General features: G+C 49.3%; 1 protein-coding gene across 5 annotated transcripts in view; it reads right to left on the bottom strand.

The window, feature by feature from the left end:
• Positions 1 to 24,384, bottom strand: part of LOC138383672 (opioid-binding protein/cell adhesion molecule) — a 1,040,866-nt gene that overhangs the window by 13,770 nt on the left and 1,002,712 nt on the right. For 2 of the 5 annotated variants that reach the window (XM_069468678.1, XM_069468676.1), the window contains 3 exons: positions 7,879 to 8,016; positions 7,339 to 7,459; positions 6,705 to 6,856 (listed from right to left, as the gene is read on the bottom strand). In XM_069468678.1, the coding sequence (XP_069324779.1) occupies positions 6,705 to 6,856; positions 7,339 to 7,459; positions 7,879 to 8,016 (411 nt within the window). Of the gene's footprint in view, positions 1 to 5,753; positions 5,781 to 6,704; positions 6,857 to 7,338; positions 7,460 to 7,878; positions 8,017 to 24,384 lie in introns of all 5 variants that reach the window. The other 3 variants (XM_069468674.1, XM_069468675.1, XM_069468677.1) reach the window with 3 other exon arrangements.

The raw sequence follows: 24,384 nt of genomic DNA, 5'->3' as shown, positions 1-24,384 counted from the left end.
GCAAACAGATTGGAGAGGGATTATCAAAGACAAGGGAGAGAGACCCTACCTGTGCAGGTGAGATGCACGCCACAGTCAGAGGAAAGGTCTACCTGCTAAGACTCATTGGCTCACAGATGTAGGGGATGAGGGAGAGCAAGAGGTCGCAAATGACCGTAGGGGTCCCCGTGAGAGTGCGTAGATGAAAGGTAAGGCATGCACTGGAGGGGGAGAGGTTCCTAGGACAAACGAATGAGTTTGAGATTCCCGTGGAATACGCAGGTAGGGAGAGTGGTTTGTAGCTCAGCATTTAAGGGAGAACTAAAGATACAGATTCAGGAGATATCAGACTAGCGCTCAGAGGCTATCAATCTTCAGTGTACGTAAGATTGCCTGGGAGAGCTTGCTTAAAAAGCATATTCTCAGGACCTTCCCTAGAGATTTTGATTAAATGGAACTGGGGCAAGGCTCATGAATCTGCATTTTTAAAGCACCCTAAATAAGTCTAAAGCAGGCCAAGAAATATTGCTCTGCATGGTGCTTGAAGATATGGAGGGCCCCTTTTCCTCTTGCTGGAAGCCTACTCCGAAGGAGACTGCTGGGACAGGTGACAGAGGAGCCAGAAGGGGACTGAGATAGGAAGGTAAGAAGGTCACCACCTGAGCATATCACAGAAGCCGGAAGTGGGGTGTCAGGGGGGCAGGGAGCCTGGCACTGAGAGGAGGGCGTGTTAGAGGGAGATGGAGCAGCAGGCCGAGGCACCAGGGGGCTCGAGGGACTGGGACAATGCTGGCTGTCCCTTTCAGAGGTGTGGGGGTGAAGGAAGGAGCAGGCATGGAGGGCCTCCTTGGGTCCCTTGTGCCCCCTCTTCCTATCCCAGCAGGATCCCCCTGGGGAAAGGTGTGTTTGTTAGGACACCTTAATAAAGGGTTGGCAGGTGAAGGCAGAGGCAGGTGTTGTGGCACAAAGGCAGGCGTGGAAGGCTCTGCCCACGGGCACTGGGGGGGGCACAGGGAGGCTAGTCGTGGGCGGCAGAGGATGAGAGCAGTGGGTCGGCGCAGGCTCCGGCTGGAGGAGACCAGGTTCACAGAGCCGGTCTTATGGGCATATTTATTCTGGAGGGATGGCCATTAGCAAAAGAAAATGTAGATACTGTCCTCATGGCTTCCAGGAGCTGCCGAGGTTGTCTGCAGCCGTGGCTGCTCCGAGGGGGCTGAGGCTTTGCCTCAGGAAAAACCCAGAGCCCAGATGTTGCCTTAACTGGAGTATTTCGCCGTTTTCATTTGCAGCGACAAGATTCCTATGAATTGTCCCTATGCCTGATACTTAACTCTTAATGTAACTAATTTGTGTCGCTCCAATTTCACAGATAAAATGTGAGAAATCTGTTTTTCTCTCTGTAGCATCCCCCCTCCTTTTTGGCTTTGTTTGCCTTCTCTGTCCCTTTCCCCTGCCAGTTCCAGTAATCCAGGCGTTTATATGCCTCATTAAGCGCATCGCGCTCTCTGCAGCGCAGGATGTAATCAAGTCCAGAATCTTCCCTCTCTGCACGCTAAGGACAGGGGGATGGGGTCTCTTGCTCAAGGCCCAGAGGAAGCAACGTGCGCTGGCAAGTTGAGAGAAAGCGAATGGCCTCCTCCAGGGACAGAGCTGCAGCCAGCAAGCTGAGCCCCTACCACCCCCAGCTGCATGCAGGCCTGGCAAGGCTTCAGGGCTCCAGGGCTCCAGGTGGGTCTTCAAATGGCTGCGTCCACTCAACACAGCTAACGGAAACTTGGAGCAAGCTGCTTTCCAGCAGAGCAGGGCGCTTGCCACCAGGTCCAAGGTTACAGCTGATTGCTTTGCTTTTGGAGATCTGTCCCTCACCCTATTTTCTTATTGTTTCTCAAATTCAGAACAGAGACTTAGAAAGCTGGAAGTAAGCTGTGTGTCCCTCTCGTTCTGGACTTTTATTTCATTTTTTTTTTCCAGATTTTGATGAATACTTTATTTCTATGTCATTTTCACTTCTATTATTTAATTTTTTAAAACAAAATTGTGCAATTCGCTTAAAATAAACTCTTACAAACAAGCAGCACACAGCGTCATGACTTTGTCTGTGTTCTGAGCTGTGGGTGTTGGGCTCTGCTCCACCTCCTGCTGCTGCAGTGGCCTGGGGCTGGGGAAAATGGGTGGTCTAACATGCTGCTTGGAGTTGGAGCACTGCCCAAGTGGCCACCCTGTCACTGTGGCTCTGGGAAGGGAAGGCAACTGGTGTGATGAGGAAGAAGCTTTTCCCATCCATGCCAACCACTGGTTCATCTTTGAAGACCACCCACCCACCATGCTGTCTCTCACATGTCTCCTAACCATTTCCTGTTCCAACCCATTCACCAACCCATTGTCTCCATGGTCTTTGTCTTCTGTATTCTTTTGAAATAGCTTTTATCCCCTTTTCTTTGTTCTTCGCATGTAGGCGTGGAAATAGTCCAAAGAGGTATGACTGAGAGAGAGGCATGCTGTGAAGGGGTCACCAGGGCAGAGTAAAAGTGGGTTCTCAAAAACAGACTGACAATCTGTGAGCATCAGCACAAACACACACCCCAGGTGGGGTGTGTGTGTCTGGAAAGTATGAGTCTGGAGATTGGAAATGTTAAAAAAAAAAAAAAAAATTGTCCTTTGAAAGAATGAGCTTTGAGGTAGATAGCTAGAACGGGGGACACTGGTGTGGGAGATGGGTTCAAGCAGCCCCACTGTTGATATGAGGCTTTATTCAGAAGGTCATTCACAATATCCACGATGCTTGCCAAGCATTATGAGTTGGACTGAAATCAGAGTAAAGGACTCAGGCACTGGAATTGGAGTACATAGGTTCAAATCCCAGCTCAAGCACTGATAAACCAGTGTGATTTGAGCTAACTTCTGAAGTTTCTATGTGTAAAATTGGGATAAATATAGTGCTTACTTCATAGAGTCCCTAGGGGAGATAAACGTGTAAAGCACTTAGCCCAGTGGCCCTGTGTACAGCAAGTGGTTGGTAATTATTAGCCATAATTACGGGGGCGCTGGGCACTAGGAAGAGCATTCATGGCCAGCAGAAAGGGCAGGTCACTGGACACTAACACTCTGACCTTGGGCCAAAGCTACTGCCACTCAGGCATAGTATCACAGCATTGGGCTTTGTGGGTACCATGGAAAATATCTTATCAGAATGACTTCAACTGATTAAAAAAAAAAACAAGCCCCACTGAGATTGACTTTGCCAAGGCCATTCAGCCAGCAAGCAGCATAGCCTGGCCCCCAGGACCCTCTGAGACACAATATCCCTCACTCTATTCCCTCATGTTTCAATTCGTAGTGGCTGAACTTTGGGTATCACCAACATAACCTTCCATCTCCACATGTATTCCTGCATTTGTTCATTCACCAAAGTTTTGCTGCCCAGCTGCTGTATGTGGACCCCTACATTAGGTCCCAGGGGTCAAACAAGACATGGTCCCTATGTTCATGGAGCTCACTGGCTAAAGGAGAAGAAATACTCTAATGAAGCAAAATAAATAGATCGAACAAAAGCAAAATTGTAATGAGAAGGTAAAGTCTATAGAAGAAAGGAGTCTATCCATCAGCCTCTGCTGTCTGCTTATCACTTAGGACAGTGCCTGGCTTGTAACAGGTCCTGAATCCATATTTGCTAAACAAATGCTCATCAGTGCACTGCATGAGTGCAGCAGCCAGAAGCGAGGTATGAGAAGACACGTAGTGGGTGAACTGATCTGCTCAGAGAGGTCAGGAAAGGCTTCCTGCAGGAAGGGATGCTGAAAGGCGAGTGGATGCTGGTTGGGTGGGGTGAGATAGGGAGAATCCCTGGGCTGGGTGGGTGCTGTGGTAACAGGGCACAGGGCACGTTGCAGGAAAGGAAGGCAGTCCAGTGGAGCCTGACTCTGGAGGACACGTGGAGGGAAGAAGGATGGGATGGGCCATGTCACAAGTGCTGGCAGGTGCCAGTAGGAATCAGAGTACCTGGTGTGTACACAAGTCATACCACTTTGATGACCATCTTATATGTTAGCAGGCCAGGAAATGTCACCCCATTCAGCAGAGTACACTGAGGCCTGCAGCCTTTGTTGTCAAAGTCACACATCTGAACATAGCCTTTATGGGACTATTTACGTAGATGCCCTTATTCAATCCTCTCACCAGCTTTTCAAGGCAGGTGTTAACCTCGCAATAGCATATACGAGGAAAGGAAGCTCAGCAAGGTTAAGTGACTGACATGTGGTTGAATGGGGTTGTGAATCTATGTCTTTGCTGTGGACTCAGTTGCTGCCCCCCTACCAAACTCCTATGTTGAAGCCCTAAGCCCCGGTATGGCTGTATTTGCAGGTGGAAACTATAAGGAGATAAGTAAGGTTAAATTAGATCATAAGGGTGGGGCCCTGAGCCAATATAATTAGTGTCCTTATCAGAAGAGACAGCAGACTCCCTCTCTCTTTCTTTCTCCCCATGAGCACTCAGGGCCATGTGAGAACATAGCAGCTATCCACAAGCCAGGAAGCGGGCCCTCACCAGAACTGAATTGGCCAAAACCTGGATCTTGGACTACCAGACTTCAGAACTGCAAGATAATAAATGTCTGTTGTTTAAGTAATCTGATCTGTGGTATCTTGGATGGAAACCTGAGCAGACTAAGGCAGTCTTGGTGTACACTGCTGTCATTATTTGCTATGTCACACTACTTTCTTTAGTTAATGGCAGACAGGGACAAGAAGGGTCATATGGTTGTCAGTCCCAGGCCCTTCTATCAGCTGGATTCCCTGCACTGCCAACCCCACCAACCAGGGGGTAATGGCAGGTCAGTGGCAGGGTGGCACCTCGTCCCACCCTTTCCTCCCAGTTTTATTATCAACCAAGGGATGGGTGTTCCCAGGCATCAAGATGTGGGCAGAGCTATATGTCTGTGAGTGTCCTGGGTCAGGAGCTATGAAAAGTGACAGTTGCAGAGCCAATTCCAAGTCTAGAAAATTCAAATGTCATCACTTTGCGTGTGACTGAGATTGACGTCTTAGAACAGTGGAGGTGGGCGTCTTCCTCCTCTGGAAGCAGAGCTGAGCACCAGCTGCTGCTTCATCTAAATGCATGAGCAAGTGTGTGTGTGTGTGTGTGTGTGTGTCTATTTATTAGCTATATGGACTTCAGTGTTATTCAAGCTCTTTGGTCCTCCTTCTACTTATCTATAAAATGGGGTTAATAACCTGTCTTGCAAAGCATGACATGATGCCTAGAAACCAGTAAACATTTGGTAAATAGTAGATATTACCATTATGAATAATGACCCCAAGTACTTCTATCTTAAAATAAAATTTTAGAACTAATCATTAGCCCTCTTTGCCTTGGGCTAAAAGAATAAAACATTCATACTAGGGTGACTTCTCCACAGAGACAGTCATCTAATAATCCATTTGATCTCTGGGCCGGGTTGCTCTTGGTATTGCCGTGTGCAGAAATAGCAGAATGCTCATCTTTTTTAAAGGCAACCAAGTAGAAGTTTATTGTTTGGGGGGCAAAAGCCCCTTCCCCTGAAACCTACAATGATATTCCATAAGTGTGCATGTGAAAGCCATCATATTCTACATGCTTGCTACCTAAATGGTGCAAACCAAGCCCCTTGAAGTCTATCCACTACAGAGAAATAAATCAGGGAGGTGAAGCAGGCAAGCCTATCTTTGAAGTAGGCTGAAATTCAAAAGCACAGGCATTCAGGCAGGCAGAGGAAGGAAGGAACATGCTGTACCCACCTGCCACTGCTGATGAGGGGCTTATTTCTAAGACACACACAGCACAATGCACACACAATGCAGAGAGGAAACAAAAGACATAGATCACACATTTCAGATGGTTGGTGGACAAAGTTTAGTTCATGTCAATGCTGAAGCTTGTTCAGGGTCTGAAGTGCACGTGGAAAAGGGGATACCTCTTCATCCTACTCATCAGACGCTTCCCTCCAACTAGGGAACTTATTTGCTCAGCAAATAAACAAACACACACACACATAAAATATCACAGCAAGCTGGCCCTGGTCCCTGGTGTGACATGTTGCACAAGGACATGACATAGCAGTGTGGGAAGCTGGAGTGAGGGAGAGGTCAGCGCTTTTAAGGGGCCAACCATGGCCCCTGGGCCTTCTCCATCCATACGGGAGGCAAAGACCTTCTGAGAGGTTGGGTGCTCCTGTCGTGGATAGAACCGTCATCTGATGAGGTCTCAGACTGCTGCTCCATTCTTCCAATGAATGAGAACATGACATGCGATCAACATGAAAATCATGCTGGCAGCAGTTGAGTTGGCTTAAAACTACAAATATAGCCCCTAGAATCATAGATTCTTACTACAGAAGGCGTGTTAAAATTATATCTCATTTGTCCACACAGAACTTTAGATAGTACTACGATTGATCGGACCCATGGTTCTATCTTTATGCAAACCCCATTCGACTTGATTTGGAAACTGGCTCGTTCCTTTTGTAAGGGCAAACCTTGCCTTTCAATGACCAGGAGATATTAATTACCTAGTAAACAGCGCTGCACCGCATGCCAGGGAATGGCAGGGAGAAGGATTTCTTATCTAAGGGTGGTGGGTTGAGCAGGATGGATGGACACAGGCCAGGCAGTTCGTGCCTTCCTCCCTCCCTGGTCCCTCCAGCTCCCGCAGGGGACCGAGCCCGCTGCATCCAGGCGTTCTGCACTCACCATACAATGTGATGCTGGCGTTGGTGTTCCCAAGCTTGTTTGTGGCCACACAAGTATAGTTCCCGTAATCCTTTTCTGAAACATTGAAGAAGGTCAGAGTGGACATGTGGCCTTTGCTCTCAATCCGCACTCCGTCCAGGCCGGGGGCTAACCTGCAACACAGAAGGCACCGCGGGTCTGTTCCGCACCCACGCTGGAACCGCAGACACAGGGCACTGGGGAGACCCAAAGACGGCATAGGTAATCCTGCAAGAAGGCCCTCCTGCTCACAAAACCCTCTTCCCTCACTAGCCCAGTCCCTCTAACTCGAACCCTGAGTACCACAGCCCCCCGTGGGAGGAAGAGGGCGGAACGACCATGCCCGACAGACTAGACTCCCTGCTTCCAGTCCTCGAAGACAGACGTGTCCACATCTAAGCTCAGATCCAACAAAGGGCAGTTCAGCTTGTCCAGTTCTCAGCTTCCTTCGTTTTTTTTTTTTGTTTTTTTTTTTCCTGTTTCTACAAGGACATTCTGTTACAAAGGAGGCTGCAGTGCGTGTTTGTTTTGCCATATCTTTCCCTTTTACTTCATCCTCCTCCTGCCCTGTGGGGAATGATCCTTCAGAGCCGCCTGAGTCCCATTTTCAAGGTACCTGGTATCTTCCTTGAACCACTGGAATTCGGCCGTGGGGACCGCGGAGGCTTCACAGCTCAGGGTGCCCTTCTGACCCACCGAAACTCCAGTGTTCTTGGCTTTTGATATATAGGGAGGATCTGTGGAGAAAAACCCAGCATGTAGGGTGATCCCACGAAAGACATGAGGGACATAGTCAGCCATTTACTGTATAAATGGATTTCTTGTGGCAACCTTCTGTCCCTGGTAAATAACCATCTATTTTATTTTTAGGAAAAGAAGCTGCCTAAAGATATTGCATTTACCCCAACATCTTCTTCGGGCCTCAGAGCAGCTCTAAGTCAACAATTCTCTCCACTCACCAAAAGCTCTGGCAGTCACAGGAAGACTCCGAGGACAAGGGCACTGGAGGCGATGATGGGGCAAAGCAATCTGACAAAGTGTCTTCCTGTTGGCAGCGACTTGGGCCTTTCGGAAAATGGCGTTGCCGTCTCCAGAGTGTCCCCTTCATCCCCACACCCCCTTCTCCCCTGGGACTCCCCTGCCGAGGGCAACTCACAGTTGACGGTGATCTTTACTTTCCGCACGTCCGGTGCGGCCACGTCGTTCAAGGCGCTGCATTCGTACTCCCCGGACTGGTCACGTTTGATGTCGGAGATCTCCAGGTACTCGTCCTCACTCACAAAGCCCTGGCCTTCTGGGGAAACAGAAACAGAGAGGGAACAATCAAGAAGCTGCGAAACTGGGAACAGAACCATGTTCACTTCTAGAGGTTTAGGAGAAGGACGAGGAAAAGCCGTAATAACGGGGTCTGAACAGCAAGTCAAAGACAGAGGGCACCGTGGTGGCCAGGAGGTATGGCGACTGAAGGAAGAAACTCTCTGCTTGAGTCTTGGCTCATGTATTTTCAGCCTCATCACTTTAACTTTTGTAGATCATTAGATAAGAAAGAGATATCATTATACTTCTTATAGGATTACTATGAGGATTAACTAAGTACGTTGTAAATACCCCAGCACATTACTAGACTTTGATATTTTAAAGAGAATTGTCATGATCAATAATATAATAAAATATAAAATAACTTTAGGGTATGTTACTATTGACATCATCTTAATTTTTCACTGTATAGAAATGCTTTCATATACAGAGTACAAATACTAACTACTTGTAGCACAATAAGTAAACACTTTATATTTTAATATATATAAATGCAAAGCAGCTGGTTCAATTTCCACCTCTGGTGGGAAAGATGGGGAGGACAATGAAGGAATGAGGAAGGACCTCATGACTGTGATTTAATAGGTGCTCAGCAAATATTTGCCAACATAAAATAAAAGTCATAGCCACAAAGGCTAGATCTGCAGTTACTAGAACAGCCTCGTGGATTTAATACCTGACTTTGTGGAGAACTCTGGTGGATTCACTCTTAGGTACTTGTGAAACTTGAAATTCATGATGCAAGATATTCTGGGGCTTCAAAATCTGCCTTGTTTTCAAGCCACCAGTCCTTGCTGTTGCAACGATCTGGTCCCTCTACCTTATCCTGTATCCCTGTGGTGCCCAACCCCCAGGACATGGACCAGTACCAGTTTGTGGCCTGTTAGGAACCGGGTAGCACAGCAGGAGGTGAGCATCAGGCAAGTGAGAGTGAAGCTTCATCTGTATTTGCAGCCGCTCCCCATCACTCACATCACTGCCTGAGCCCTGTCTCCTGTCAGATCAGCTGCGGCATCAGATTTTCATAGGAGCACAAACCCTACGGTAAACTGCGAGTGTGAGGGATCTAGGTTGTGCTCCTTATGAGAATCTAATGCCTGGTGATCTGAGGTGGAGCTGAGGCAGTGATGCTAGTGCTGGGGAGTGGCTGCAAATACAGATTATCATTAGCAGAGAGGTTTGACTGCACAATAAATGTAATGAACTTGAATCATCCCAAAACCATCCTCCCCAACCCACCACCCGGTCCATGGAAAACTTGTCTTCCATGAAACCAAAAAGGTTTCATGCTGTATCCTACTCCCTGTAGTTCAGTGCAAACAGAACAGACTCTTTCTTCAAATGTTCTGAATCTTCAGAACACTGCCCTCCCATAAAAACCAAGATGAAGGCCAAGGAAAAGTCCCAGCTATTTGCATTTCTTCTTTTCTTTCTTTCTTTCTTATTTTTTTTTCCCTGAGATAAGATCTCCCTCTGTCACCCAGACTGGAGTACAGTGGCATGATCATAGCTCACTGCAGCTTCAAATTCTTGGGCTTGAGCAGTCTTCCCACCTCAGCCTCCCAGTTGCTAGGATTATAGGTGTGAGCCACCATACCTGGTCCATCTGTGTTTCTCACAGGCCTTCAGACTGATATATTTTTTGTGCTCCAAGAATTAGGGCAAAATTAGTTTTCAGAACAATAAAAATTATGATTTTCCTCACAACCCTGTGGAAGCATCATCCAACCAAGCCTGGGTCCACTGCAGGTGTGGAGCAGGGAGGTCTGTGGGGGTGGGCCGGTGGGTGGGGGCTAGCAGGGGAGATGCCTTGGCACCCTGACTTGCTCCAGGTCCAAGCTTGGGGAGCTTCTGCCCCACCCCGCCCATTTCCCCAGACCGTTTGCTCTCTGGACCTCACTGCCTTCCCTCCCTTCATCCCTAGCCCAGGTCATGCCCATCTAGGAGGTACCATCAGTGCCTGGATGCTGGCTACCAACCTATCTAGGGAGGTAAGTCACCTCAAATCAGCATCACGCTAGTAACCCAATGTCATGCAGTTCCAGGGAAGAAATATAGCATTGGCCAAAGGGAGAAATCCATGCACCAGGCTGCCTTCCTGAACCTGGGCCTGGTGACAGGGCCCCAGGACGAATTCACAGGTGTGAGGTCGAGTCACTGGGACATCTAGCTGATCCTGTATGAGGAGTAAGTGAAGGGTGCAGCGTGGGAGAGCCCCTGAAGGGGAGAAATGGGACAACAGCCCCCACAATCCCAGCCTGGGATCTGAGTGCCTCTCCTGAATGGTACTGTGGCCCCAGATGGACGTGGGCATCCCAGGGGAGCTTAGACTATTTCCAGGAAAACACTCCAGAGCATGGCCTCCTGGGGCCTGGGACAAGGCCACATTTACAGGGCTTCAGGGTGGCACTGCTGGATCAAAGCTCTCTACCCCAGCAGACATGCAGTTACCCAGGCAGGTTCATGTCCTAACGCCTCAAGGTTCCTTAGAGGGATGCAAACACCTTCTTATTGTTCTCTTTGTTTCTCTTAGACTTACGCAACACCATAGGTGAAGGAAATTCTGAGATTATTTATTTTAGGAAATCTCACAAATAAAAAATACCAGTTGCCCAATGTAAGCATTTTTAAGGATTACACAAAAAGGAAATCAAACACATCAGAGAATAGATGTGGTGGGATGGGAAGCCCTGCTTCCTACTGCTATGACTCCATTCTTTTTTCAAAATGTACGACAGAGGATTGGCCAGGAGTGAGGAAGCCACGCTGCATTTCGCCAGATGTGTGAGCAACCTGCAGGGGGCCTGGCAGGAGTCTCGGGCAGGGTCACCGTCCCCCTTTCCTGGGAGAGAATGAGAGAGACCCAGGTTATGCAACATGGTGGACACCAGGCAGATGTCCTGGGAGCCCCTGAGCAGGCGGCATCCACAGACGCCACCTGACACAGGAGGAGGTGGCTTCGAAGAAGGCCCAGGCACACTTGCACGAGGAGAACAGAGCCGGGCCTTTCTGGAGGAATTACCAGGCAACTGGCCACTCTCCGGATGCAGGATTTCTTCACGCTATCTGTAATGCTGTTTTTATGGGACAGTTATGTGACAGCAAAAAAGGAAGAAAGAAAAAGTGTGTTTCATGTTAAATGGGGATCGTTATGATAATACTACCTCATTAAGTGAGAAAATGAATTTTGTCAAGTTTGTACAATAAAGTAAGTGCTTCCCAGATTTTAATTTGCATATAAATTCCTCAGGGATTTTTTTTTCTTTTAAAAACACAGATTCCGATTCAGTGGGTCTGGACTGGGGTGGGGGTCTGTGTTCCTGGCCCGTGCTCGGGTGCTGCCTCCGCGGCTGGGTTGGGGCCAGCACTCTGAGCAGTGAAGCCGCAAGGCCCTGTGCTTGGGTGCACAAGCGGGCCCCTGGGCTCGCCCTTACGCATTTGTAACTGTCCAGGTCTACGAGATGGTCAGCTGGGTAAGATAATATACGAGCCCCCTGGGCTGACAGCCCTGGGGAGCCTGAATCCCTAAAGACACACCATTTTTGGAGCTTAGGGCTCCGTAGGGTACATCGAGGCTGAGAATCAGGACCTTGAAGCTTCCTTTCTCATCGACTCCTTCTGATCTTATGACAAAAGTGCATCCTCCCCAAACACATGTTTCTTTGCTGAAAAATGGGAAGAGGATGTTGAAACTCCCCTCCCTCTCGGGATCCGTGAAGGTGATTTAGATGCTATTTTCTTAACTGCTTTGAATGCTAGGTGAGACTTTTAAAGCAGAACAGATCTAGGTTGCTAAGTGCCTGAGACCTAGGAGGCTGCAGGGGTGAGCGCCTTCCCTGCCCTCTCCCACTCTGGCTGCAGTGGAGAATTCCAGCTCCACGCTGCAGAGAAAGGGGCAGAGGCAACCAGGGTTTTAATGCTCTTAGCTGGCTGCCGGGAAGCCAAACTGCTCACCTTGGCATTCGAAGGGAGGAAACTGGTCGTGAGACCAGGAGAGGAAGGAGGAGGAGGAGGAGGCATGCACTGAAGGGAGGGAGAGGGGAAGACAGAGGTGTCTTGAGACAGGCATGAGAGCCTGGGAGCCACTGGAAAGATCCTGAAGACACATTCAAAAGAAATTTTTTGAGGCTACAAGACTATATTATTTTCTCTGTCAAAAGTTCTGAAAACAGAAACCCCAAGTCCTCTCAACAGTTTTGCTTTATAGTGAGACGCCAGCAGTGAGCCCGTAACCTGGGGCACGAGGAACCTGCCCTAAGCATTCAGGCATCCTGAGGCGACAAGATTGGAAGCGGCAGAAAGTAGATTCTAAATCATTGGCAGAAATCCATAAAAAACAGGGGACATTTCTTCCCATTGAGGAAGGACTTCAAAGAAAATAAGTTCTGGTTGCCGTATTAGCAAGAGTAGGATCTGCAAGGATAGAAACGGGGGCCATGCATCAGGGGATGCGGGAGGTCACCCCCCCAGAGGCAGGATGCACGGGGGATAGGGTGGGCACGCTTCATGGTTCTGTGGGCACAGGCGGTTTCCTCTGTAGGGACGCATGTTCTGACACAGCACAGCCAGGGGTCATAAAGAACACTTGGCATCACGAGCAGGGCCTGCTCCACCTGGGAAACAGGAATAGACGGAACTGACTCGGGGGGAGAAGGGTCCCTGACCGGCCTGCTGCCCCTGTCACCTGCTGTGGCTGAGCTCACACCTAGTAGGGGCGAGGTGGCGTGTCGGGCGCTGTGGTGGTGGAGGGATGCAGGGAGGGGAAGAGGGAGCCTTCGCCTTGGGCTGCTGCATTGTGATGAGCCCAGCAGTCAAAGCAGTTTATAATTTTCTGTATCTTGGGCTCGATGTTTCAGTTTTTAGTCATTTCTAGATCCCTCAAGTGAGGTAGAGTGGGTCAGCAAGATTGATTGCGGCTGGAAGAAACCTAAGCACTTGGGGATGAAGAGACTAGACAAGAAATCCAGGGCACGATGTGGATCTGCAGGCTTCCTGGCCCACTTCGTCTCCTCTCTGTCTCCGTGACGCCCCGTCCTTGCGTGCCAGCTCTGTCTCGGCCACCATCTTGCATCCAGTCTTCCCTTCTCTGTCCTCAGCCGATTGCTGAGAGTCACAAAGTTGGAAGCACCACGAGCGGACAAAGACTTTAGTCTTCCACTTTTTCGAATGATAGATAATCTGGACAGGGAACCTTCTCTTGTCTGTGAATACCCCCAGGGACGGTTTTTGGAGGCAGCCTGTCCCTCTGCTGGACTATTCGCATCATTTAAAGGGAAAAAAAAAAATCATCTTCAGATTGAGGCAATCCCTGCCTGTCCTTTGAAGTGATTAAAAGTCACTTCCTAGTGTGACTGAGGCTCTACCTACAGAAACCGCTCTGTGAGGCTGGATGTCGGCACCTGCCGCAGCGTTTGCTGGGGACGGGTCAGGAGTGAGGCCCGAGGAGCAAGACCCCGGCTGGCCGTGCTGCGGAGGAGATGAGAGCAGCCCGGAGGGGCTGGGGCTCGGGAGGCTTCGACCCAGGGAGGAAAAGGCGCAGGGAGGGACAGCTCTGAAGAGCAAGAAAGCGTGGGGGTAACGGGCGGCCTGGGGAGAGGGCAGAACATGGGCACCCGGGGCTCCCTCTGGCCCAGGTGGTGGGGTTTCTGGAGAAAACAAGAAAAGGCGTCTCCCTGCTGCCCAGCAAGGGGACCACAGAGGATCTCTGTCAATACCGAATTAGGGAAGTTGGACTCGAACGTCTGGCCCATTAGGCCGCAGCTGGGCTTTTTGATCCGGCTTAGAAGAAAGCCATCTGCCCACTCACCAAAGCTAGGAAGCAACTCAGCTATCAAGAAACAAAGACTCTCCCCCTGTAAGGAGCACACCGTGCTATCGAAATGTGGACTGGCCGGCACGTTGTGCGTTTGCTGGACATCCTGTCATGGACTTTGGGAGTGAGACAAGGCCACGGGCAGGAGCTAGTGCTGTCTGAACAGCCCCCCAACACACGCACACTGCTGCTTGCCCTTGAGGTGTGCAAAGCAAGGTAGAGGCTGTCAGAGATTCGGGGGAGGGGGAAACGCTGCCACTCATCCTTCTCTCTCCAGGACTGTGACCAACAGAACATCATCATAAAAATGAGCCATGAGCAGATCAAAGTGTTGGCTTTGCCGCTGTCAAGCTGAACTGCAGTCTGGCTGACAGGACGTTCTTGCCTTTCTCCCTGTGAACTGAAGACAGCTCGCCTTGGGTACCTGTCACAGGCTGCACGGCTGGGCCGGAGAGTAGGAGCTGCACTGGAATGCAGAGCCCGGGGTACGGAGGACCCTGCCCCAGGCAGAGGTGGCTCAGGAAGGCGGCAGAGACACAAGAGTGCTGCTCTCATCCTAGATGACAGCTTCATCTCTGCCTACCTGGGCCCAGTGTGTGCCCCAGCACTCACCGTACCAATTACATTAGTCGCCCCACCTCCCATGGGGGAGACAGTGGACCAGGTGGAGACAAGCTGCCTTCTAGCAACCTGAGGGCTAGGAAGGGCTTCTCTCTCTCCCTAGAAATCTCCCGGCATCCTTCTGCACCACAAACCTCCTGACACAGGAACCTCCTTCTTCTGAAGGACAGACACGTTAGAAACATGCCTGAGTTTGGAATTGGGGGGGGGGGTGTTGGTACTGGGGACACGGTTTGGCTCACACAGCCTGGCTCCTGTGCTGTTTGCTCCTCTTCCCATGCAGTAGTCATCCCACTGTCTGAACTGCAAGCACCCTGAGCAGAAACCACATTTCACTTCTTTTACCCCTACGGCAGCTGGTATGGGCTAAACATACAGTATCTGCTCACGCTATGCCTGACCGCTAGAGGTTTGGAAAGTCTGAGTCCCTGCAAATCTCCCCTGTCTCCTCCTCCTTGTATTTAATCTGGTCCCTGTGTGCCAGTCTTCCCTTCACACTACCTGCCCCCCCCACCCCACCCTTTGACAATCCTTAGGACCCTGCCAGCACAGAAACTTGGGGCTCCCCCTCCTTAATTAAGCCGAGGAGTGTGGACAGCAGTACATTGCATACATTGCATCCTTGCCTGCTCTCCACTCCCAGATTTGTTCCCTTCACTGCGTTGGAGTTAATGAAAAGTGTGATAAACCCACTGTTTCATTTTCCCTTAATTAATACAAGCAATTGAATTGTGCTAAAGTCATTTTGGTTTGGAGACTGAGCCGCTGGTCAATGTCTCCCTTGCTGACAGTGACAGAGCTCTTTGTCTTGGGCTCGGACGACCTTTCTCAGGCTGTGGCCACCAGGACCTTCTCTGGGGGAGGGGTGCTTTGCCCCATCCGGTCCTGCCACGCTGGCTGCCTTCCCTAGGGCTGACAGTAAGCTGGCAAATGACAAGATCAACGTGTTACTGTGAAAGTTAACTGGCTTCCCATGGGGGAAGGAGTACATTAATAATGCTCTTCATAGCTGGGGGTTCAGAGGAATTCCTGAGCGGGGGTCAGTTTCCTGAGTCCTGCCCTCCAGGCACAGGGGAGGGCGAAGGAAGCTGTCCATGTTCCCTGTTTTCTGGCTGGGGGTAGCTGGGGGTGATACAAGGAGCGAATGTCTCCAGTGAGCATCCAGTATGACGATCTCAAAAGGTAAACATGTTGATGGCTCTTGAGCTGTTTGCCAGGGGCAGAAAAGTCAAAGACAGGAGGACATAAGGGTTTTTGTCTAGTAGGTGGGAGCAGGAAAGCAGACCATCAAAGAACCTCTCTGCAGCCAGGTCTGGAAGAAAGCACCTAGTGTAGAAGTTCTCACTCCTGGTGGTTCATCACACTCACCAAAGAGCACTTCAAAAATAGAGTCTGCTGTCTATGCCTGCAGATGGATTGAATCCGCCTGGGGTGCGGCCCGGCATCTGCATGCTCTGAAAACGTCCCAGGGGACTCTAATGTGCAAACAGGGGTGAGGTCCCAGCGTTGGGAAGTTGAAGACCCCTGTTGCTTTCACTTTCCATGGGCTAGTTCCACACGTAGCCTTCCAGGCTTCCTCTGCTGAGAAGTCACTTGGGACCTAGGACTATATAAGGCTGTACACGTCTTAGAATGTGCTCTGACCTCCTGTCGAGTGCTGGCTTCTGTGCAAAACATACTGTCATGATGTTGTCACCACAAGCTTTACTGCAGGGGAGGCTGGAAGAAGGGCTCTTGCTGTGGGGTAAGGTAATGACAGCCAGGGTCAGGTATGACAGCCACTCCTGCGGTCCACCAGTCCCCAAAGGCTAGGGATCCCCAGACACTCGAACAATGAGCATAAAGACAAGACCAGCTTCTCTCCAAAGCACAGTGGGGACCTGTGTTCAGCTTGGCTTTACAGCCTTACTCATGCTTTCTTTTCTACGATGGGTTCATTATGTGCAGGGAGGATCAGGATGCAGGACTTTCACAATCTAGGTGCTACTGTTGACCCACTGGGAGTGGTTCTGAGTGAGCGACACAGAAACAGCCGGGTGCCTGTGAGGATGTGGCACGTTCCCTGCACATGGACATGCAGAGTATGTGGCAGAGAGAGGAGTTGGATTGAGAGAGAGAGAGAGAGAGACAGGGCAAAAAGCAGAAAGCTGGAGTCCCATATAGGCAGACAGAAGCTTAAATCCATTTCATGAACAGAGTAGCCTATTTGGGTTAAACAAGAAGCTAGCATTTATATTCTAAAAAGTATTTAAATATAAACTGCAACAAACAATTCAGACCAAAACTATGTAGATGTAGGAGGGAAAAAAAATCATTATTTTACAATAGCAGAGCTTCCTTAAACAGCCAACTTATTGACAGAATGTTTAAGTACATTTGAAAAGTTTTTATTTATTTTACGTTTTCCTCTTATGATTATGATTATTTCACTCTGAATCAACAGTGTTATTTCAATATTAATGACTAAAAATGAAATAAGTTCTGAGCAGTAAACTACTGACTTTTTAAAAAAATCATAATTAAAAAACAGCTACAACAAAAAGTGATGGAGCATTGAGTGAGATGCTGCTTCTGTCATTTCTGCGTGGCGTGGGAAAGTCTGCCTCAGCCTTCCCTGCAGCAGCCTAAGCAGGCATGACCAGTGCCCCAGGCCCAGTTGCTTGTAGAAAACAACATTTTAGAGGAACAGAAACGTCTTATGCCACAGTGCGGTCAGTGGATAACCAACACCATATTACCTGAGGGCACGTGGGAAAAGTGGCATCTTGAGCCCAAAGCGGACTACAGCGTAGGAACCTGTTGGGGTGGGCAGTGTACACACTCTGCAGTTATTTGTGATGTCAGACTGAGTGCTGCAGCCCTTGCTTTCCTTCAGGGGAAGTAAAATTTTGCTTCTGACATCAACCACACCTGACTCATTTCCCTGGGGATTCCTTTATGTGTATAGCAACACCAAGAATGCCTTTGTTGTTTTTATAAGTTGAGTTAATGTACAGCTATATTTTTCCTGGACAATCCCAGCTGACACCTGTCTTCTCAACATGACTGTGAACCTTCCGCTCTCCAGCGTGCTCTGGTCCAGGTGATAGAACAGGTGGCCGACACACTCCCAGGCTTTTGCAAGCTTTGCCACCAAGCTGTGGGGCCTTGGCTGCTGCTGGCACCTTAGTCTGCATATGGGGCTGTCCTGACACTCCTACGTTTTAATCCAACAAGCATCAGTGTCCTGGTACCAAGTGGGGTGTGCCCCTCCGATGCAGGACTCTGCTGGGCCCTGGACGGAGGGTCAAGAGAGTTCTGGGTGCTCTTTCCCCCAGAGCTGGAGGCCCACCAGCTGCATTCTTCCTTGGGGTGACAAAGAGCAGCTGGTTGGATCCTAAGCCTCCCAGAGGCTGGAGGCGACTGGCATTGCAGCCCCCCAGGCTGGAAACCCAGAGAGGGTTCCAGGGCTCTCGGCAGACCAGGTACCAGACCTGCACCTTTCTGGAATGGTCTGGATGTACCCAAGCACTGACTGAGAAAGAAAGCCCTGGGGCCTTTTCAGGCTACTGGGGAAACACCGTTGTTAGGAAGAGCATAGCCTGGTTTCCACAGCTGAGGCCCCGATGCAGCCTGACTCCTCTTTCTCTTCCTTCTCTTCTTTTCTTTGAATCTCTCTTTTCTCATCTTCCTATAATATATTATTTCCCAACAGCCCAGCAGCATGACAATGATACCAACTACCGACGTTCATTCATGTTTCCAAATTATTAACACTGCATCGGCTTCCAGGCCAGGTACCCGCTAGCCCAGGCAGCATGGCTGGCATGCAGGCCACTCCAGAGCCATCTGCACACTTTGCAGAGCAGAAAGGTCTGAGCTCTGGAGCATTGCGGGGCGACAGCGTTGTCATATTGCTCTAGCGCGCTGAGAGGAAGGCTTAGGAGCTGCGCACACCAAGGTCAACGTCTCTGCTCTGGTGGGGAAGGTCCCTTTGGGAACTTTCTCGTCCAGGGCTCTCTTCATCCGTGCCATGTGCTATTCAGGGCAAGTCTGTCTCCCCTTAACCGCCTAACGTGGACGATGGTTAAGCTGACCTCACACCAAAGGCATCTGTCTTTCTGGCCTCCCTTCTTAGCCTTGTCACCTTAGAAGTCACTTGGTATACATGAACTTCTGTGACTTCATGCCAATAGTAGAAATAAGGAAGAAAATCACTAAATTAACAATCAGAAGACCTGGGATCTAATCTCAGTTTTGTTACAATATGTTATGTGATTTTCAGCAAATGTCCTTAGCACTCTAAACCCCAATTATTTTCTTTTTACTATCAAATGTAAAAATTACACTGGATAAACTCCAAGGTCACTATCGGTTTCAACATTTTATAACCTTTCATAACCTAGCCACACCATCTATGACCAGGAGTCCTGAATATTAATTATTCCTTAAGTTCTGGAACTTTGATAATCATAGGGTTGATAGACAGAGTCCCACCCCGGAAGCTCAGGGTGTGTGCGCTGCAGAGCCGACCCAGGCCACCCTGTCTTCATCTGAGGTCTTGACAGTGCAGGCACAAGAATAGAGACACCATGACAATTTCAAGGTGGCTCTCATCTGTCACAGTGCTTTAGCTGCTTGGCAATGGTGGGGGGGAAGAGAGGTTTTGACAATTATGAAGGACTGCGTGTATCTGAAGGTAATGTCTTGTGTTAATGGGAGAAATTAATTCTTTCCTTTCCTTTCTAAGACTCCTATTCATGTAGATTTTGACAAGTAGCTGTTCTTCTTTCCCTCTCCGAGATGGGGAGATTGGAATAATGTCTTACAGGTAAAACTAATCATCCACTTATATGATTTGAGGCCCATTTTCGTGGGTCTGAGGGTACACTCCAAATGCAGGAAAATGATGCTTCCAGCTCCTTTCTGCCCTCCCTGCCATCGCTAAAAATATCCCTTCTTAGTAACATGGTTCACTTCACTAACCCTTCCCAACCAGAGAACAGACACGGAGAGACAGGGAGTGGGGTGACCTGGGAGTGAAGACCATGCTACACCCCAAGCTTCCCCTTCACACCCGCTGCTGGAATCAGACTGTGGCTACACGGCTCAGATCCAACAAGCTCTCAGGGGCTCAAGGGCAGCCGAGGAAGTCAAGGTTTTGTCCTTGTTCTGGCCACTAACTAGCCAAGCCCCTGAGCAGACCACTTCACTTCACCTAATCTTCTTGGCTGCAAAAAGAGGAGATCTGGTCAACTCACTTCACAGGTCCCTCAGCCACTGTCCTTTCCCAGCTGTGTTCATGATGGTCTTTCTGGCCCAGTGGACAGGGGTTCTGTGCACTTGTCAACAGTCCCTGGACAGCACCCCACATTTGACTGGGGACGGGCATTTCTGGGAGGTGAGTTTGGAGGTGTGAGTTCTGTTCCTGCCTGAGAAACTTTGGCTCGCTCTGGTTCTGGAAGACACAGCACTGAGCACACTGTGATGTGACATGGAGGGTCACGATGGCACTGGCTAGGCTCTAAGCTCTAATCCCCCAGACCCTGCTGTCTCCCCCTCACCTCCTTACGCTCCCCACTCCCCACCCTGAGGCTGGTTTTGCTAGATTTTGCTTAGTGGTCACTACCCTCAGGGCCTCTATCAAAATTAACACTTCTTGCCTGGAAAGGAAGGAGAGTCCTGTAGATTTCTAGATGTTTTTCTGCCCCACTAGCCCAGATGAGGCCTGGAGCCTCTGCCTTCTTGGCAGACGGTGTCGGTCTGGGCAGGAAGATAAGGAGGCTTGGAGGGTGACTGCTCCAACAGCTCAGGCCTGGAGGCAGGATCCTGGACAGAAAGGGGTCGTTTGGAAGGGGCTGCTGAGCACTTAATCATACAGGGAAGGTGCCTGCAGCCTGGTACCTAGACAGATGGTGCCTGTGGACTCCTAGGGCTACCCACAGAGGGAGCTTTTGCAGAGAACGGATCACAATAGGCACGTGGCCTTGAGCTTATTCTACATTCTGTTCAACTTTAGAGTTTTTTCCCCCAATTATAGAATATTGTGCCCTAAGAGTAAGTCGTGGAATTAATGTAAGTAACAGTGTGGTATTCATTGCTTTCTGCATATTACACAGACATACACGGGCAGAAACACATGTGGTATAAAGGCACAACAGTAGAGACAGTAAAATGCAGAGTCATTCTTTTCAAACTTTACTCATCACTTAGGAAATAGCACTCCACCAGGCTCAGGAGCGATCCAACTCTCTGTGTACACTGGGATACGTTACTTACCCACCTCAAGCCCCCTGTTTTATCGCGGATAAAAATGAACGAGTTGAGTTAGATTATGTCTAAAAAGTGTTAGCTCTAATTTTGGATCGTCAGTAGCTGGTTGAGAAAGTAATATGTGATCCTTCCAACCACCGACTCAAAGTTTGTGTGTGTGTGTGTGTGTGTGTGTGTGTGTACAGGAGAACACAGCAAAATAAGGAATAAATCTCACCTAGAATCTCATGAAAAGAGACAAAGAGATAAGAAAGCAAAAAGAGGCTCGAGCTCGGCAAATCAGAAGGCAATTCATCTTGAGAAGAAAACAAGTTATATTTACATTATTAAATCACAATTACAAAGCAAATCAGCTGCAGAAGAGAAGAGACCATTTCCATTTCCATCAATTATTACTGAACTGAACATAATTTTTCAATCATCAGCAGATTGTAAATGGGGGCTACAGCTCATCCAGGAACTGTTCTATCACAGGAGCTATTAATCAGGTATTAACTTTGTGGAATTAGCAAGGACACCAGCGAGGTGGTGAGGGAAGAAGGGTACGGGGACAGGAGGGCGCAGCAGGTTAATTCCTGAGACGAGGCACAGAGCACTCTCAGAAGGCCTGGGGTCGGCCTCCGTGCAGCTAGCACTGCTGCTGTGTTGAACACTTAGCTCTGATGCTTGTGTTTCCATAGTCAACGCATGAACAGGTAAAAACAGACAAAAACGGGATCATTTCCTGGTGATTTAGTGCCTGCTGCAGGGACGCGGTGATGATGACAGTGTTCCTTGGGACCTCACTGTGCCGGAGCCCAGGCGGTGGGGGTGCAGCTGTGTCTGCTGGCCTTGCTGTGGGTCTCCACCCAGCTCCCTAAAGTCTGGGTGCTTCCATCTGCTCCAGCAGATCCTCAGGGAGATTTGCGGGGAACAAAGCTCTCACAGATTTCTGTGCGCTCCTTCAGTGTGCGGGCTCCCGATGGGTCTCAGTGAAAAGTTCTATAAATTTAATGACTTCCACGTTCTTCCGTTTTCCATCTTCTAATACCTTACCTCTGATTCAAACTCTGCTCCCACTGGATTTTTATGCGACACAGACTAGGATTCGATTCCCCTAGACCACTTTGCTCCCTGTCTGGGTTCTATGTCCCCCTTCCTTCCCGGCACGTGACAGGTTGGTCTACTGAGAAATGAATCTGTGTTCTATTCTTGGAGCTGCAGGAGACTGGAGGGAATGGGGGGCCTTTGCTCCTCCCCAGCTCCCCAAAGGTGCCAGGCTTTGTGAGTTCTCCATTCTGAGCTTCTTGCCTCAGCGTTGTTAAGGACTTGAGTATCATGGAGTCTGAAGCAGTTGCTAGGCACCCAGAAGGTTATCACTATCCAGGCTTTTGTTTCAAAGAAACAAGCAAACAGAGTCTAGGCTCCTGGAGGTGGGTGTGGGCCAACCTGGGGAGGATGGGCTGTTGGGAGGCGCCCCCCACCAATGGCAGACTACATATTTGTTTCCCACGCAAGCCGGTCTCCTGCCCTCCTTCCTTCCTTCCCCCTTCCCTCCTTCCTTCCTTCCTTCCTTCCCTTCTTCCCCTCTTCCTCCCTGCCCTCCTTTGTTCCTTCATTCAACAAACATTTTTTGAGCTTTTAGACAATGAACCTACCACTGAGGACTGAAAACTGGAGGCAGTTTTCTAAGCATTCTGTGTACTCTAGTGAGAAAGACAATCTCCCAAAACATGACTTAGACTGAATTTCTCACCAGCCAGATGGGCAGAGTCTCAACACATCAGCTACAAACACCCTGATCTTTCTTAGAGCTGAGTTTTATGGCATAGAAATCATGTGTGGTGTTCATAACCCACCTCTCTCCCCTAGAGACCTCTGACTCTGGTTTCAGGTCTCCATTTAGATGCACCTTTCAGGGAAGCCTGTTATGTAGATATTTCCTTTTTGACCCTCCAGACAGCCTTCTCACCCTTCGTGGTCCTGCCTTCTCTCCAGAGCGTCTGACTTCCATGGGCTACACCAGCTGGTCCCCTGTCTTCAGCTTCTGGGTGAGGTGACCAACAGGAAGCCCAGCAGGTGATCGGAGGAAGAAAAAGGTGAGCTCAGATGTGTATTTCCCAGCAGGTCACCTCTTGAGTCACTTCACCAAAGAGGGACATATCGCTCTCCAGTCAGCCACCCCACCACTCTGCCCTCCCTATTCGGGTGCCCGCCTGCTGTCATGAGCCGGGACCACCGCAGTGTCTGTGTGGTCTCCCCCCACCCTGCCCACACTTGTGACTAGTTCCCCTATTAAACCTGCCAGGGTCACTCAAAGTTGAATGTGCCATCTGTGTCCTGCTGGGGCCCTTCCTGATATGCCTTCCTTGACCCTGAGGTCTTGGTCACACGTCCTTCCTCTAGGGTCCCACAGAACTTGCCTTTATAGTCGCCTTCATCCCTTTAGAGCTGTGAGCCTCAATCAGGTGGTTTTGCCCCCAGGAGACATGTGGCAGTGTCTGGAGAGAGTTTTGGTCATTACAACTGGAGTGGAGGGGAGTGTGCCACGGGCATCTGGGGGCAGAGCTCAGGGGTGCTGCTAAAGACCCTATATGCACAGGCCAGCCCCCCATGACAAAGAATGATCTGGCCCCAAATGTCATTCATGCTGAAGTTGAGAAACCTGCACCAGAGCATAAATGTGTTTACTCTCCAACGTCTCTCACTAGACAGAAGGAAGCTCAGGGAATGCAAGGACCATCTATTTTGTTCCAGGGGCTTCCTGGTGCCTGGTGCAATTCCTGCCACGTGGTAGGGCCTCACAAAAGGGCTGTGGGGAAATATAAAAAGTAAGTCCATTCACTAACGAAGCACAGTCCTCATCTTATGTCATGTAATTGTCTAGCTCTGAGGATAAGACTGATTATTCATAACTAAATATAAGCCCAGCAAGAAATAACCCAATAAAGGGATGGTGATTAAACCTCTCAGCAGGGTTTCAAGAAAACCATAGATACTATTTGGCTGGGGGAGGGTGGTGCAAAGAAATGGAGATTAGGCTGTAGATGGTGCTTGAAGCAGCCTTGAAAGTTCTCATTTCAAGTGGCAGGACTGGGATGGCCTTCAGGGCAGACACACAGGGCTCACAGGATGAGTGGGCAGGAGAGAGTCCGGAAATTACACCGGAGGCTATTTCAGCATTGGTACTGCTTTCTGAGGGAAACTGTCGGTGGCTCTTGGTTAGTGGATCCTGGTTCCAGAGGAAGATGCTGCCTTGTTAAACGAACTCAGGATATGGTAGTCATGTGCCAACAGCTATTTTCATGTTTGCCTTCTCAACATAGTTTCTCACTTTCACATGATTAGCAAAAAAGATGCCTATTATGTGGGAAGTCCATGCTAGGTTTTCTTTTTTTTTTTTTTTTTTGGTATTTGTGTGTGTGTGTGTGTGTGTGTGTGTGTGTAATTGAAGACGCAGGGACTGGCAAATAAACATCCTCCCAAGTACATCATTTCATAACTGGTCTCATCTGTATGGTCTGTAACTTTAGACTCCAAATGATGGAAGGGGAACCTTTAGCCTCTCTTTCCAGTTTTGCACACTCATCTTCTTCCAGGCGGTAACTTGTTCTTGGGAAATAAGGTCTGAGTAAATCAGCATTTGCATCCACATCTGGGGAGAAGTCGGCAACAGGAGGA

The sequence above is a fragment of the Eulemur rufifrons genome, chromosome 6 (genome assembly GCF_041146395.1).
Source record: "Eulemur rufifrons isolate Redbay chromosome 6, OSU_ERuf_1, whole genome shotgun sequence".
Taxonomy (NCBI): domain Eukaryota; kingdom Metazoa; phylum Chordata; class Mammalia; order Primates; family Lemuridae; genus Eulemur; species Eulemur rufifrons.
This window is presented reverse-complemented; position numbering and strand designations above follow the sequence as displayed.